The sequence below is a fragment of the Ursus arctos genome, unplaced genomic scaffold, assembly GCF_023065955.2.
Source record: "Ursus arctos isolate Adak ecotype North America unplaced genomic scaffold, UrsArc2.0 scaffold_2, whole genome shotgun sequence".
Classification (NCBI taxonomy): domain Eukaryota; kingdom Metazoa; phylum Chordata; class Mammalia; order Carnivora; family Ursidae; genus Ursus; species Ursus arctos.
In genome coordinates, this window is record NW_026622874.1 from 23,913,582 (window position 1) to 23,929,005 (window position 15,424).

The following is a 15,424-nucleotide window of genomic DNA, read 5'->3' on the forward strand; positions in this document are numbered from 1 at the left end:
AATCCAAATCTCTGGATCCTGGGCCAGGGCTATAAGCACAGGCACAGAGTCCAAACAGGTGAGTGCCTTTCTCACTAGCATTCCGGCCTGCTTGCCTTTGCCTAGCTGTCTCCTTCAGGAAAGGAGACCATGACGAATGCTTACCCCCTGGGCTCTGCTAAATTCCCACCAACCCCTCACCAGCCTCTGGAATTCTTTATGCACCTGCCTCTATAGAAAGGAAGATTTAACTTAGAGGCCTCCCCTGAGAGGGGGCCTGTACTAGGTCTGTGCTTCTCAAACGAGGGTGCTGTGTGGTTACGCTTTGGTGTTCGGGAATGTTTTGGTTAAAAAAAAGTTATAATTTCTTCTTTTGACTCATGCTAGATGCATATCCTCATACTCTTGTCCCTCTGCTCTTTATATTCCTGCTCTTTCTTAAAAGTTTATTGATGATTATATCTTTCCTTAAACATACGGGCTGGCTTATTGACTTCCTATGATTATATTATTTCTCCAAAGGCTAATTGAAGATTCTGATGCCCAGTTAATATTAGTCAGCCCCCACCTGAGACTTGGGCCCCTCTTCAGCCCTGCCCTATCTCCTCAGTGCCTTTAAATCCTGGATGCCAGATGGGGCAGCATGAGACTCGGAGGGGGGCCTTTTTCTTACTATTTTAGCACTGGACAAGGAGTGCCTTTGAACCACCTTTGTGTTAAAGCAAGGGGCAGAGCAAGGGTTGGGAACAGGAAGCTTGGTATCAGGCACCAGCTCTGCCACTTGTAATTGATTTGTCTGTTTCTCCATCTGTAAAATGGGGATGATAAAGATGTCAGCCTTGTAAGTTTGTTGCAAGAGTTAACAGCAGTACAATGTTTAGCCCAGCGTCTAGCACATTCTGAGGGCTTGTTGGACAATGGCTGTGTGCATGGAATCGGGGAGGCTCCACCTTACCGTATAACCTAATCTTGGATTAGGGAAGTGCTTATCAATGGGCTTTTATCCCGGTTTACATGTGAACCTGTTTCGTATGGTGCAGTGTATCAAGAAAAAGTCCAGAAGCAAAGGATTCTCTTTATGCTTCAATTCTAAACCCTGGCTAGCGTCGGCGTTCAAGGCAGGGGTTCTGAGAAATGGGAAACATTTCTTTTGCATCTCATTTCATAACACTGAGTTCCCTTTACCTAACAGAGACACGCTGTGGACATTTTGCGAGAGAGACAATGAGTCACTGTGGAGGCAGCATCAGACTTTTTATTTCATCCTATCGTCAGGCAACGTGGGGTTGCGGCAGACTCATGTCACTGCGAGAATGCAGGTTATGCCACCAATAGATCTGCCCATAATTCTGGGTCCTGGCATGACATGGTGGGGAGAGCTCTGCTGTAAGAGTTCTAAGAAAACAAGTCTGATCCTTGAGTTGCCTCAATTTTCTCATCTGTAACTCGGGGACAAGAATATTCTCTCTGGCTATGGAATAGGGTTGTTGGGTAACAATACATGAACATGCTGTCTATGTTATAAAAGGTTAAACAAATGCAATCTAATATTCTTAGTATCAAGCCATCACTTTCATAGAGATTTCTGCTGCCGCCAGCAAATGCCACCTTCCGGGTGTCCAAAATGACTTGCAGTAAAGGTTAGGTGCATTTGGAGCTAGTTCCTGAGTGGGAGCAGGAGACTGGAGTGGAATGGGGAGAAGGGAAGCTTTGTGGTTTGCACGCTTTAGCATGCATCAGAATCACCTGGGAGGCTAGGATTCCTCCCCTGAGTTTCTGATTCTATAGGTCTGGGGGTGGGGCCTGAGAATTTGCATTTCTAACACATTCCCAGGTGATGCTGACGCTGTTGGTCCAGGGACCATACTCAGAGAACTACTGTACTAGGGCAAGCAGGAAGAGACAGGCACTGGAACTGAAACAGGCAGTGTGAAGATCTATGTGGGTAAGATGGTTTGGAAGAAAAAAATTGCAGAAGACAGAAAAATTAGGGATAATGTGCAGATTGGGCAGAACAAAGGGAAAAGTCTCACTCCATAACAAATGCAAGCAGGGGGAAGTTGCTAGGTGATGGAGGAGGGAGAGAGGTGAATTTCCACTGTAGGAGAAACCAGGAGCACAGAGTTGGAAATATACATGTTTTGAGGAAGCAGAGGAGGTGGAAATTTCTCATTAAGAAGTGAGGAGTGGTGTGTTTGGTGCTGGGGGGTGGGAGTAGAGACAGACTGGGGGAGAAATGCCTCTGTCGAGTAAGGGGGACAGCTGAGATGTGGCAGAGGGGGTAATTTCAGGGCTGTGTGGTTTGGCTTGGTAGTGAAGCACAATAGAAATTGGGAGAAAGGGGGTGGAATTTAGATGTGTGACCTGCCCCGTAGCTTTCTTGCTCTCTGCATTTATCACATCACATCACACCCAGCAAGACAGCCCCCCTCCTCCTGGCTCATTAGGAGATTTGATTCGGCTTGGCTCCTGCTGTCAGCAGCTGTCTGGGGCAAGATCTTTATGCTCCCTGCTCCCTGAGCAGCAACGAGCCTTCAGCCAGCAGCAGAGCTCATTAGAAGAGGGCCCCCTGGACACTTTATTTTCAGCTTATTGGTGGCCGGAAAGAGTTAATACCTACGGCTTTGCTGCCCCCTGCACAGCCTCTGGGTGCAGAGGGAGGCAGCTTTGGGCTGTGGGGACTTCTCCCTGAGCTGCAGCCAGAGGAGCAAGGAAGCAGGTTAGTGAAGAGGAAGGTATGGGAGGAGTGCCAGGCGAGCTCTGCTCAGGGGCACCTCCTGCATCCTGCCAATGAGGATGGGCGTGCAGACCGTGCCCGGGAGCTGAGCCGCCGCCTGCTGGGTGTAGGCTGCTTCAGTATTTACTGGATGTGACAAGCAGAGAGAAGAGCTTTCAACGGGGCTGCTTGCTGCCCGGCTCAAGTGGTGGGAGGTGTGTTGTGCATGCATGCGTGTGTATATGTGTGTGTGCACGCACGAGTGTGCCTGTGCATTCATGCACATATGTTCTTCACCCATCAAGGATCTGACTGCTAAAAGAAAGATCTACTCTTTCCCCAGAACTCCTTAACCCGCAGCCTCTCTGACCACCCAGTTGGCAAAGACCCGCAGGCCATGAGGACTGGTCAAAGACAGTGAGTATTGCTTTTGCTTTTCTCTTTCCTCTTCAAGGTGCCCATGTGGGCTGATTGCATTATCCATATTTAATTAACCTGCCTCTCCATGCATATTGATTGCTTTCTCTCCGCTGAGACTCTTAGTTTCTCTTCCCCTCTTTAAAAGGGAGCTTTTTGCTCTTTGCTTTTAACCTTTGTTTTTTTCCTTGAGTACCCTCTTTCCATTATTTCCCATCCTGTCTGCCCCAGAGTCACCTGTCATTTGATGTCCACCTAACAGGGCACATTGCCATGGTCCTTCCTGGGGCTCTAGGGACCCCAAACTTCATCCCCCAGAAGTCAAGGACCAGATGGAATTAGAGCCCCAAGGTGCTGGGATGAATGAGGAAGCTAGGGCCAGAGTCTCCTGCAGATTCTGATCGTATCGAAGTCAAGGCTGAACTAGGTGAAGGGATGGTGAAAGGTCTGGGGGGCAGTGGTGGGCAGTGCTGGATTTGGGAGGGAGAGAGGCAGGCATGGAAGCAGTCCCGGCAAGCCAGGGTGAGCCAGCAGTGGGAACGGGAAGAGCGACAAGGCAGTGACTGCGGGCCTGGTGATACCTGCCCCGAATGACCTTGCCTGCTGTGTCTGTGGGGACACATCCCTGGTTCTGTTCAGCACCAGGGTCGCGAAGGCCCCTGGCACAGCCTTCCCCTCCTCCGGGTCACAGACCATCAGCAAGAGAAAATGAGGCATAGGTACCCCAAACTGTGATTTCTCGCAGCTGGAAGAGAACCTTAACCCTGGCAAGGGCTTCGGTTTCCTTACTCCTGGGCAGGCAGGTGGATGCACCATTAGGACAAAGATTAAGGAAATGTCCCTACTGTTAGGGAACAGAGCGTAAGCTCAGTCTCCTGGAGGATGAGCTTTGACACAAAGTCTAACTATTTTTTTTTTTTTAGTTTTAACAAAGCAATCTTTTAATTTTATTAAATTTGGTATTACTAGAGAAGGTATTTTTAAAAAAAGTATTTGTGAAATGTTCTGTATAATACAAAAATAATTTAAATGGAGTAGATCGAGTAGGGGCCTTATCTATCTAAATTAGGTTTCTTTTAAAATGGATTCTATGTTTGGTGTCAGGGTTCCCCAGGGGAGCCCTTTACGGATAGGCTGCTCTCTTCACGTGTTTCTTCCTATCATTTCTGTGGGAACAAAGGGTTTGAAGCACTGAGAAGGGGACCCTCAGGAAAGAGAGATGATCAGTCAACAAGCCCTCAACCTCAGTATCCCCTTTCCTGACGTCCTCCCCGCTTCGGGTCAGGAAGGGGCCAGTCCCCAGGCTGAGAAAGGTCGGGTGGCCTCCATCTGGGCAAGAGAGAGTAGCGTGCATATTCATTGCTTCAGCTTGTGCCTGTGATCCTGCAAAGGAGCAGGCCTGTGCAGTGATGGGGGCCTGACAGGTCTCCCTGGGAGTTACTCCACCCTTCCCCCTGCTCACACCCTCCCCACGCTCCAGGACAGGTTCCCCGAGAGGGAGGCGAGGATCAGAAGAGCAGCCAATCAAGTAATTCTGGAACAAGTGCTGACCCCCCCCCCCCCCATCCCTGGCTGCTGGTCACTTAGGCCCCGCTGGAATAAGACAAAGAGAGCAGTAATTTTTGGCTTGCCAGGCCCGTGCCTTCCTCCCCTGGGGCACATGCCCCACTTCCCCGTCAATGGCCAGTGTTTGGGGAAATAGGAGCTCCTGACCACCCAGCAGTTTGTCCCGGTTCATCCTTAGCTGGTCGCCCTTCGTCAGCACAAGCAGGCATTGGTGGGCAAGGGGCTGCGTGGGGGGAGGCGTTCTGTCAGCGGAAAGCCATCCGAGAGGATTTGTAGCACAGTCAGATAAGAGAGGGCTGCCCCCCTCTTACAGCAGATTCTTTGATTTTAGGTGAGAGGACGTGAAAGGGTAAATCCCTGTGCCCCGCAGTCCTATCTCCCGCCCTGACGTCCCTGCACACCGGCCAGAGGGTTAACCGTAAGCGCGTGCCTGTATGGCCGCTTTACTGATGCCACGCAGGTAATGATGCTCACCTGTCTCCCTGCCCCTGCCCTTCCCCCTCTCTGCCCCTTCCCACCCCCCTGCTGTGTGAGCCTGCCCCAGCCTTCGACTCCCACGGGTGGTCCGTCCCCTCAGGCCATTGTTGCGGATGGTGATCTCCTTCCTGGGGCGCTTCTTGCAAAGTTGTGGCCTTGCAAGCAGGACCTACCTCAGTGCCAAACCCTCCTATTGACTGGTGGGGCTCATGGGGTGGGACCGTGCATGAGCTTGCACTGAACCATGTAGAGACCTCTATACGGTCGTGAAACAGGGAAGAAGATGAGGGCAAGCTTACTTCTTTTTGCTTTTGCTTTTCCTTCCTTCGTTCCTTCCTTCCTTCGTTTTTAAGTAACCTTAACCTTTGACTCTCACTTCTGCTCCCATTATTTCAAACCTAACTAACAAGGTTATAATTCAGGTCTCATCTAGACAAGATGGAAAATCAAAACCGTTGGGCCCCAAAGAATATTTTGTGAAAGATTTTTGCAAACTATTTGGGAGAACCACCGTTGTCTTGGTAACGAGTATACCCTTTACACTGGCCCCTGCTAAACGTCGCTCGATGGCTCGTGTGGATTTGCCATTTGTTTTGAAATCCTCTTAATTGCTCTTGGGGGCTTCGACCTGACTATTTTGTGATTGATGACCCTGGGGCACCGAGGAGTGAACTGACTCACTCAAGTTGGGTTTTGGCCTTGGTGCAGCCTGAGTAAGACTTTTACTTGAATTCACAGAATGTGGTGACTTAAGGGCTCTTAATCAGTTGCTTGCATGGCCTGGTGGTAGAGCACCCCATAATTTATAAGAGTGAGTGGACATAAGAGGCTCACCATCGCAGGAGAGAGAACGGCTATCGCCAATGTTTTGAAACGCCACAAAATCAATGGCTGCGTCACGTGCCTGGCTGAGATAAGAGGTGGGAGCACAGGACGTGCAGCCCAGTTTTCTGCAGGAGAGGGGCTATTTCAGGGAACTGGGATGTTCCAGCTTTAAAAGGCTCTTGGAGATGGGCTGTGGAATACAAATGTTGTCCATCCTTGCCAAATATAATACCATCCCAGTAGACGTTTGTTGGATAAGATTTCTGTAAATAACCAGCTTGGGTCAGGGACGAAAACCCATTTGGAACAACAGGAAGAGATTGAATTGGATGGCCTCTAGCGTCTCTGGGGCCCAGGATTCACGAATCAGGGGAAGGGAAAGCCAGGCAGGAAGGACTTCCTTTCCACAGACAGAATAACATCTCTGGGACTATTTCTGTGGCACATGGTTACCAGCATGCACGTGGCAGTGCCCTTTTATAAGTCACTCTTCAGTCCTGATTTGATTACACCAAACCCTTCCCACTTACCTTTGCTCTCCATGCGAGGAGCTGCCACGGTTAAAGATCAGGGGCGAGAGAGTAAATATTTTGAGTTCTATGGGCCATACAGCCTGTGTTGCAACCACCCAACTCTGCCCTCGTGCTCAAAAGCAGCTTTAGACAATATGTAAATAAATGGGTGTTGTTGTGTTCCAATAAACCTTTATTTACACAAATGGGCATCTTGCAGGGCCATAGTTTAAAAGGTAAAAGGGGGCTAATGTTGGAAGTCGGAAAGAGACATTAGTGTAATTGCTCATCGGACCTTCCATAACACATAACATGTAAATGTCTGGTCCTTAGGAAAATAAAAAATGTGAGAATTTTAAACATACATGTTAACGTTTTGGACAGGTTGACTGAGAGAAGCCAAAATATAAATAGGAATATGAGAGCTTAGTTAGGTAAATTAAAGAACGGAGAGAGGGACCCTTTTTTTTTTTTTTAAAGATTTTATTTATTTATTCGACAGAGATAGAGACAGCCAGCGAGAGAGGGAACACAAGCAGGGGGAGTGGGAGAGGAAGAAGCAGGCTCATAGCGGAAGAGCCCGATGTGGGGCTCGATCCCATAACGCCGGGTTCACGCCCTGAGCCGAAGGCAGACGCTTAACCGCTGTGCCACCCAGGCGCCCCGGAGAGAGGGACCCTTGTTCTTAACTGCTGATTGTGCCAGCTGCTCTGGCTGTCACCTACAGGTGTTGGTCCTTGCTGGTTTGTAGCCGTTCATACATCTATATCCCCAGGTTTGGGGGATGAGTGGGGAGCACCTGAGTCAGCATTAATTTGCCTTAAAGCTTCATTTGTGCTCAGAGGTTCTGTGATACGCACCCCTGTATTATGCAAGCAAGCTTCTACTTTCCGTGCGGGTACCACTTCTGGGGCTCTGCAATTAGGAGCTGCTGCTGCTGCTACTTGGCCCTCCTGATGGGAGAGCAAAATGTGGATTGTTATTTTGTCTTCACTGTATTTCCTTTCCCTACAGAGAATCCTAATTTAGAAATTCTTCCAAGCTAATGACCTTCATTGACTTACTATCAACTTGAATGTTAGCTTTGAAAAAGCATTAAGCCTCTAGGGGTAGGGTACCTATTACTATTCCAGGAGTCAAGCTAGGGAGTGAGTATATATCCCTTGATCTTCTAGGTATTTCTCCTCTTGTTCATGAAATCTTCAGGGACCGCCTGGGGAAGGATGGGGGATCAGGGGAGGCAGCTCAGGCTCCTGCAGGAGCCGTTCCCGGGGCCCTTTATAGAGCTGACAGCTACGATCATGACAGTTCCCCGTCCTTCTGCCCCTGTGCCTGTTGCAGGAACAAAGGGATGAGGACCCGCCTGGGATGCCTGTCTCACAAGTCAGACTCGTGTAGTGATTTCACAGCTATTCTTCCCGACAAACCCAACCGTGCTCTAAAGTGAGTAGTTTGGCCACGTGGCATTCCCAGGGTGCTCACCGTGGGGCGCCCACTGCTGGGCTGTAGGACCTGTTCTTCTCTAGTGAGTGGTTGACCAGATGAGCCTAGGAACAATAAAGCCCTGCCACTTGGCGGCTCCTTTTATATCCCTGAACGTGATGCATGGATGTGAATTTTCCTTTCCAGAATGTGTGACCTAACTCAGAATAGGGACCCTCTTTTTGTTTTTAAGAAAACTGTGTTATCCACCACTCTTATAAAGATGTGCTGAAGGATGTTTCTTGGTTCTACTTAGTCGTCAGTCTGAGCTCTCAGTTTGGAAACAAACACTCACATATATTCTAAAGCTCTGCTTATGTTCAGATAATCTGGACTCAGTGCCTATACTGGGCAAGTACTGGGTTCAATGGTGTCATAGATGCACCTCATTTAACCCTCACGGGGTTCGGGGATGTGGGCACCGTGATCCCCATTGCAGAGGTGAAGAGATTAAGGTCACACTAAAATATGGAGTTAGGAGCTCAGACTACCTTTTCTGACGCTAAGGCCAGTTTCTTTCCATTGTTATCTTAACATCTTTATATCCTGCGCTTTTTTAGCTTGGTTTTTTAGACTAAAAGCCAATATACAAATACACTGAATTCCAGTACTGAGGTTTGCCAGAGTTACTTAAGAATGTCCACATTTACAGCGACAGAATTGCAGGAATCCCGTGGTTTTCTTTTGTGCCCTGCCCCCTGCCCGCCATTGTTCCAATTTGGTCTCCAGAACAAATCTTGGTGGTTGCTGATGGAGAGGGGGAGTCATTTCAGAAATATTCAAGAGAGTTGTTTTTTCTTTCCTAGGAGACTATCCACAGAAGAAGCCACGAGGTGGGCAGATTCCTTTGACGTGCTTCTGTCCCATAAGTGTAAGTAGAATTCAGGTTTCCTCGTGTTGCAGCAAATCGTCCATTTAGCAAAAGAGGCACCAAATGCCCACCATGATCCAGGTACCATGCTGGGTGCCCCAGACAGCCCCCAGTCCCTGCGCTCATGGAGCCTCCTGCTTAGGGGAGTATATAGATAACAAGATGCAATTTAAATGTAGTGGGAAGAGGGCCTTCTTTTCTGTGTTCTGGGTTGAAAGGATGGTCCCAAGAAGCCTTCGTGTTTTCAGCAGTTTTATCAAAAAGAAAGAATTTAGTTTAGGAAGTTGGAGTGATGGGCTCAGTGGGAATGACAGTCTAGTGTCCATCCTAGATCTTGCTTATAAAATTAAATGACCTCCCCCCAAGTCCCCGGAGAGCCTTGGTTTACTCATCCGTCAGATGAATATTCTGTGCATTTCGTTAGTCACTCGAGTTGGCGTAGTTTTGTGTTTTCTTGTTGCTTTTTATTTTGGGGGTTTACTACCCCAGCTGTATCACACTCTTCAGTTTCTGGCTGGGTAAGAGTTTTACTAGAATGTATTTCTGCTGTCCCTCCTCTTCTGTTTTCCCATACCTCCCCGTACCCCCCAAAAAATTGCAGAAATAATCATGCATATTTCCCCTGGGAAGGGCACTTTGAGGCTGGCCAAACTTTTCAGCTCTTGCTTTTTTCTCATCACAACCAAGTCCAAATTCATCGGGTTTTAAAATCGTAGTGACATGAAGGACATGTGAGTAGGAGAGCAGGGGTGAGGAAGAAAGAAGGATCTTTTGCAGAAAAAAGAAGGTTTCATGCAGACTTTCAGTACTCCTTTTAAATTCTTCCTGTCAATATTAGAAATCCTGATTGATCTGGGAGCAGAAGGGTTGCTTTTAGCATGGAGTCTTGTTTCCACTTAATTGAGGAACATGGTTTTGTACAACGAGGTTAAGGGCATGGGCTGGTAGTCAGACCTGTGTTCTTGGTCTTGACCCAGCTCAGCTTCTAGATAATTGAGCGGCCTTGATGGAGTCGCCCAATCTTCAGATGTCTTTAGAAGTGATTTTGCTTTCAGCTGGATGAGCACTTCCCTCTGACTAGGCCCCTGATCCTAATAAACTGGTTACCAAATGCTATAAATTTTGCATACATTAAATGCTATAGATTTTAAAATGAAATGCGAGATCTAAGAATAAGCATATATTTGTAGCATGTAGTTTTGTGAGACAGTCATTTTAGCGTTCTATGGATTACACTTAGGAAGGAAAACAAGGCAACAGAGAGATACATTGCGGGTGACATATGGCTTATGTCACAGACAGCAAGCTTATGCAGTGAATTTGCCAAGGTAATGGCATCCATACAATAATAGTTAGGATTTGACAGTAAGGCTTGTTCTTTATGAGGCTATTCTGACTTGTTTTCTGGAGTCCCAGTAGGCTAAACAAGTGTCACTATTAACTTACACCTTCTCTTCTGGCTCCTCTGCTGCAAGGTCATCTTGAAGTTTGGTTTCTATTTCAGCCTCATGACTGACTCACTTAGTTCAAGTCCCTGAGGCTATTTCCTCATTCCGAAATGGTGATAGAAATACCTGTGTGCTACCTGTCACCTGGGTAAGGGAATCTTCATGAGAGGACACCTTTAGGTGATTTGGGATTCTCTACTTAAAGGTGTTTTGTAAGAATACGGTGGTATTTTTTTAAATTATGCTTTTATTTCTCAAATGCAAAATAAACGTGGCTTGAGAATAAGTTTGCAAACTTTGCCGCCAATTATTAATGCTGAGCCATTATAGACAGAGTTTATGGTGGTTCAATTAGCGGAGGCAGTCTTTGGGTATCTTTGGATTGGTGCTGTGGCAAGACCTGGAGATTTAAGAGTTTCCATGTTATTTGATTCAGTGACTTTTAGACCTGAAGACGCTTGCTTCTGCTTCTGTCAGGGATGGCTTCGGTTTCCAGAAAGCAGGAACACTTTTCTGAGATGGGGATTCCACTAAGGGGTTACAGGCTGACAGCACATTGCTTCTTTGTTAGACCACTGCAGAAATAGGTTTTTTGAACTGTGAAGTTCTGTGATCCTGCTTGGAGTCTGATGTTCTGTTTTCATTTCTGTTTAGTACGGAAATAAAATGCCAATGGTGTGAATGTCTTTGAGAAGAAAGAGGCCTGTATTCATCATGGGTCACTGGCAGAATTTCAAGGTTTGAGAGCTTGACCGCTCTCTCCCTGTGAAGGCTAGGAGGAGTCGGAGCCAGGTTACCTTCAAGGGTGTTGACAACTTTCTTAAAGTCTAATTAATTTGGGCTAATATTGTGACTCAATTAGGGATGATTAAGCTTTTCCAAAGGGATTGCATGTGTGCTGGTCCCTTAGGAGGGACAGCAGTTGATCGGAGGTATGCAGGGTTTTCAATTAAGATAGCAAAATGTCCTAAAAAGTAAAGAAAGGAGAATCACTGAATGAGCTTCCAGAAAAAAAAATGTGCATTAGTCTAGAAACCACCCCCCTGGCAATCCTTTCTACCTAGGCAACTGTCCTCCCTGAGTTTTCTATTTCAGATAATTCAGATAATTATTTTTGTTCCCATTCTCAATTTATAGAGCATCTTTACCCTCCCTGCTCAGCCTGGCTGTTTTGGGCACTCATTTATTTAAAGAAAGGTGTACTAAGTGTTCATTATGTTTGAAGTCTGTGCTAAGCAGCTGGTCGGGGGCAGGGGCACCAAGATGAACAGGACAGTACCTCCCAGGTGGAGAATGCACACTTCGGAGACATGGACATGCATACAAATAACATAAGAAATAATCCAGTGTGCTGCCTACAGACGAGGGAATGTCAAGATTCAGATAGAATCCTAACATTTGGTCTTCCCCTTCAATTCCATTCTGTCAGTATTAGAAGTCTTCACTGACCTGACAGCAGCAGGTCTGCTTTGAGTTTAGAGCATGGTTTCCACTTAATTGGAGAACATGCTTCTGCACAATTAAGTTACGAACGTTAGCTGGTTGTCAGACCTGCGTACGAACGATTTTAACCCGCTTCTGCTTCCAAATAGCTGGGTAGCCTTGATGGAATCCCTCAATCTCTGGGAAAATCTGGTTCTTCATCTGTGCAACGAAGGATCTGGAAGAGGATACCTCAGAGACTGGATCCAGTCCTACCCCCTCATTCTAGGATGCTGAGACTGGGCCATTAGCAAACACGTAGGCAGGCGCTTTGAGTCCACCACGCTGCCTGCAGGGTTATGTAAAATCACTTCAAAGCCGAAATGGTTCAAGCAACCAAATGAGGGGCTAACGCACCTGTGTTATGAGGCTTTCTCTTCCTTGACAGGGTCCCGCTGTGTGGGGAGCACTTCTCAGGTTCAAGCCTCAGGAAAAGAAGAAAGCAACTTTATTTTTTAAACTTGAGAGAGAAAAAAAATCTGGAAAGCAAATATTTGGAGCAGTTTGATTTCCAATCACAATTGCTTACAAGGATAAAGCTGAAGAAGCATGCATGGAGGTCTGGGGGCTATAGCCACCTGCTGAGGGCTTTTTTTTTTTTTTTAACTAAGAAATGAAAAATGAAATTGCTGATGACTTTATTAGTTAGTGAAGGATTTCTTTTTTTTTTTTTAAGATTATTTATTTATTTGATAGAGAGAGAGAGAACACAAGCAGGTGGAGCAGCAGGCAGAGGGAGAGGGAGAAGCAGGCTCCCTGCCTGAGCAGAGAGCCTGACATGGGGCTCCATCCCAGGACCCTGGGATCATGACCTGAGCCCAAGGCAGATGCTTAACCAACTGAGCCACCCAGGCACCCTTAGTGAAGGATTTTTAATGTGGGTTAATTTGGCATCTTTTTCCTGCTCACCCAGGGACAGTTAGACTTGGTGTCTGTGAGCTGTGTACCTAGGCTGCCCCTGAGGGTGTGTGTGTGTGTGTGTGCATGTGTGTGTGTGCACACACCCAGAAGCTTTCCTGTCTCTGTAGCTCATACCCAGGAGAATGAAGGCTCCCAGCTTGCAGGGGATTTTTTTCTGATGGGTTGCTGGAGAGCGGGCACGAAATTATATGTCTTCGTGATTTGATTTCCTCATGAGTTCAGGCATATGCTTGTTATTGGTCCAACTTTTAGTGGGACATTCAGTCCTGAACTCTGAATCAGTTCAAACTCTGAATCTCTCTCCCTCCGTCCCTCCTTCCTTTGTGGGATTTTTTTTTATATATATAAAAGATGGATTCATTCCAGCTTTAAGGGGAAGGTGTAGACAGGGTTCCTTCCCCTTCCGTTCCCTTTCTTCAGCCTGATCCCACACCTGGATGACAGAGCACCTCACCCTGGGCATCCATTTGGTCCCTGGCTTTGTTCCACTGTTTGCACGGAGTGTGGAGGCCCTGTGCTGACCTGTCCCTGCCAGGCCCGGGGAGTGCCAGGTTAGTGGACTAGTACAATTAAATGCTCTTTTGCATTTGCAGAGTTAGTATCCATCTCTGCGAAAAGGAGACCAATAAAGAAGCTTTTACTTTTTTAAAATTAGCCCTTTTGGGGTAATGATTGAGATATGGAAAAATACAATGACTTGATCTGGTCACACAGCAACCAAGCAGAAAACCCAAAACAAGCAAAAACATGAAAGTTACGAACTAACGAAATTCCTTAATTATTCATCCAAATGGTCATTAGCTCTAGAATGTACAGTTTAACTATTGGGTGTCCATTTATTGCATAGCCCTCCACACATCCTTCAAGCCAAAAAATCCTAGAATAGTGTTACTCAAAGTGTGATCCAAAGAAAGCAGCACCAGCAGCTGCTGGGCACTTCTAAGAGGTGACAATTCTGGAGTTCTGTCTCAGACCTACTGGGCCAGCATCTCTGGGGGGTGCGGGCGTGGTAATCTTTCCTGAAGCCCTCCACTAATATTTATGCCCACCCAAGCTTGAGAAGCACTGCTCTAAGACACAAGGAAGTCAAGCGATGAATTTGGAGCATCTTGGTGAGGCAGGAGGCCTGTGCTTTCCAAGAAACCCACTGAACACTAGCTTACAGCCTTCCAAAGTTCTGAGGCGGCACGTCCCTTTGATGATACGTCACCCATGTATCACAGATGGCCCATCCGTAGCAGGTATGATGAATGGTGTTCGCAGTAAATAAACAAATACAGCAAGTGTGTTTTCTGGATAAGTTGAGGCTAAGGGTTAGAAAGAGATATGGGAGGTAGACACAGATTGAAAAGAAGCTTCTCTTTCTCCTTGCCAACCTGTCTGCATGGCTGTAATTTTTACTTGCACCCAGGAATGTGGATGTGTTTAGCCTTTCTAGAAGGAGTGCCTGGAATAGATAAGACAGCTATTCCAAGCCCGCAGCAAAACATTTGAATGAAAAGCAATTGAATGGGCCTCCAACACCCACTCCGTGGCTTACCAGCTACGTGACCTCCAGCCAATTACATAACCTCTCTAAACCTCGCTTTCCTCATCTGTAAAAGGGGAATGACAAGACAGTTGTTTTGAGAATTAAATGTGACTGTGGTTGCAAAATGCTAAGCATGATAACGTGACATAGAGGGAGCTCCATAAAGGAGAGTGATTTTAATTATTTTTGTTATGCTACAACATTAAATTCACTGAGAAAACTGGGACTTCACACTTCCTGTATGCTAGAAGTGGCATCAGCTTCCTTCCATAGGCAGCTGAAAGTTAAACACAAGGGTTGAGTGGGGACTATAATAGAATTGCAAGGAGGCTTATTCAAATCCCTAATACCTCACCCTCCTTTGTCTCACGAGCTTTTGGCATCCCTCCCTCATCCCTTCCCAGTTTCCCCTCGGTGTATTTCGAGAGACTCCGTCTGGGGATTTGGTTTTCAAAAAGCCCTGCAGGGGAATCTGATATGTTCCCTCTTTGAGCCTCCCTACAGTGTTCTTTTTTTTTTTTTTTTTTTTAAGATTTTTTATTTATTTATTTGACAGAGATAGAGACAGCCAGCGAGAGAGGGAACACAAGCAGGGGAAGTGGGAGAGGAAGAAGCAGGCTCATAGCAGAGGAGCCTGATGTGGGGCTCGATCCCACAACGCTGGGATCACGCCCTGAGCTGAAGGCAGGCGCTCAACCGCTGTGCCACCCAGGCGCCCCTCCCTACAGTGTTCTTATATCAGGCTAATTAAACGAATATTCTTGGACATTTACTTCTTAGAATCTTTTAGGTGATGGACTGGTGCACCTGGAGTTTTATAATACTTCTCTTGTATTAAAGGAATCATTTGTGAATGCTTTTACCCTACTAGGGACCCTTCTCTTTTGTCTCCCCTTTAATAGAAAACTCCTTGCTAATTTCTCACCATAGTTGCAGATTCAGGCTGTACCTTGGTTTTTTGTGGTTGCTGTGACTCGACCCAGCTTCTGCTTGATAAAATAGAAAAGAACATTGGACCAGGAGTTGTAAGACCCAGGCTGTCCTTAGTCTGCTGCTACCGTGTCCTGCAAATAAGAAGCCACCCAACCTTACAGCCTCACCATTCCCTGCTCCAGTGTAGGGCTTGACCCTAAGATCGCTCACGTCCCCTCTGGCTCAAAGAGTCTACCAACTGTCAAGTCCTACTACTATTATAAC

General features: G+C 46.8%; 1 protein-coding gene across 2 annotated transcripts in view; it reads left to right on the plus strand.

The window, feature by feature from the left end:
• RGS8 (regulator of G protein signaling 8) overlaps positions 1 to 15,424 on the plus strand; it is a 130,135-nt gene that overhangs the window by 99,399 nt on the left and 15,312 nt on the right. The window contains exons 1-4 of one of the 2 annotated variants that reach the window (XM_026509192.4): positions 3,037 to 3,112; positions 5,010 to 5,138; positions 7,834 to 7,935; positions 8,781 to 8,845. In XM_026509192.4, the coding sequence (XP_026364977.1) occupies positions 5,113 to 5,138; positions 7,834 to 7,935; positions 8,781 to 8,845 (193 nt within the window). In that variant the 5' untranslated portion in view covers positions 3,037 to 3,112; positions 5,010 to 5,112. Of the gene's footprint in view, positions 1 to 3,036; positions 3,113 to 5,009; positions 5,139 to 7,833; positions 7,936 to 8,780; positions 8,846 to 15,424 lie in introns of those variants that run through there. The other variant, XM_044387866.3, reaches the window with a different exon arrangement.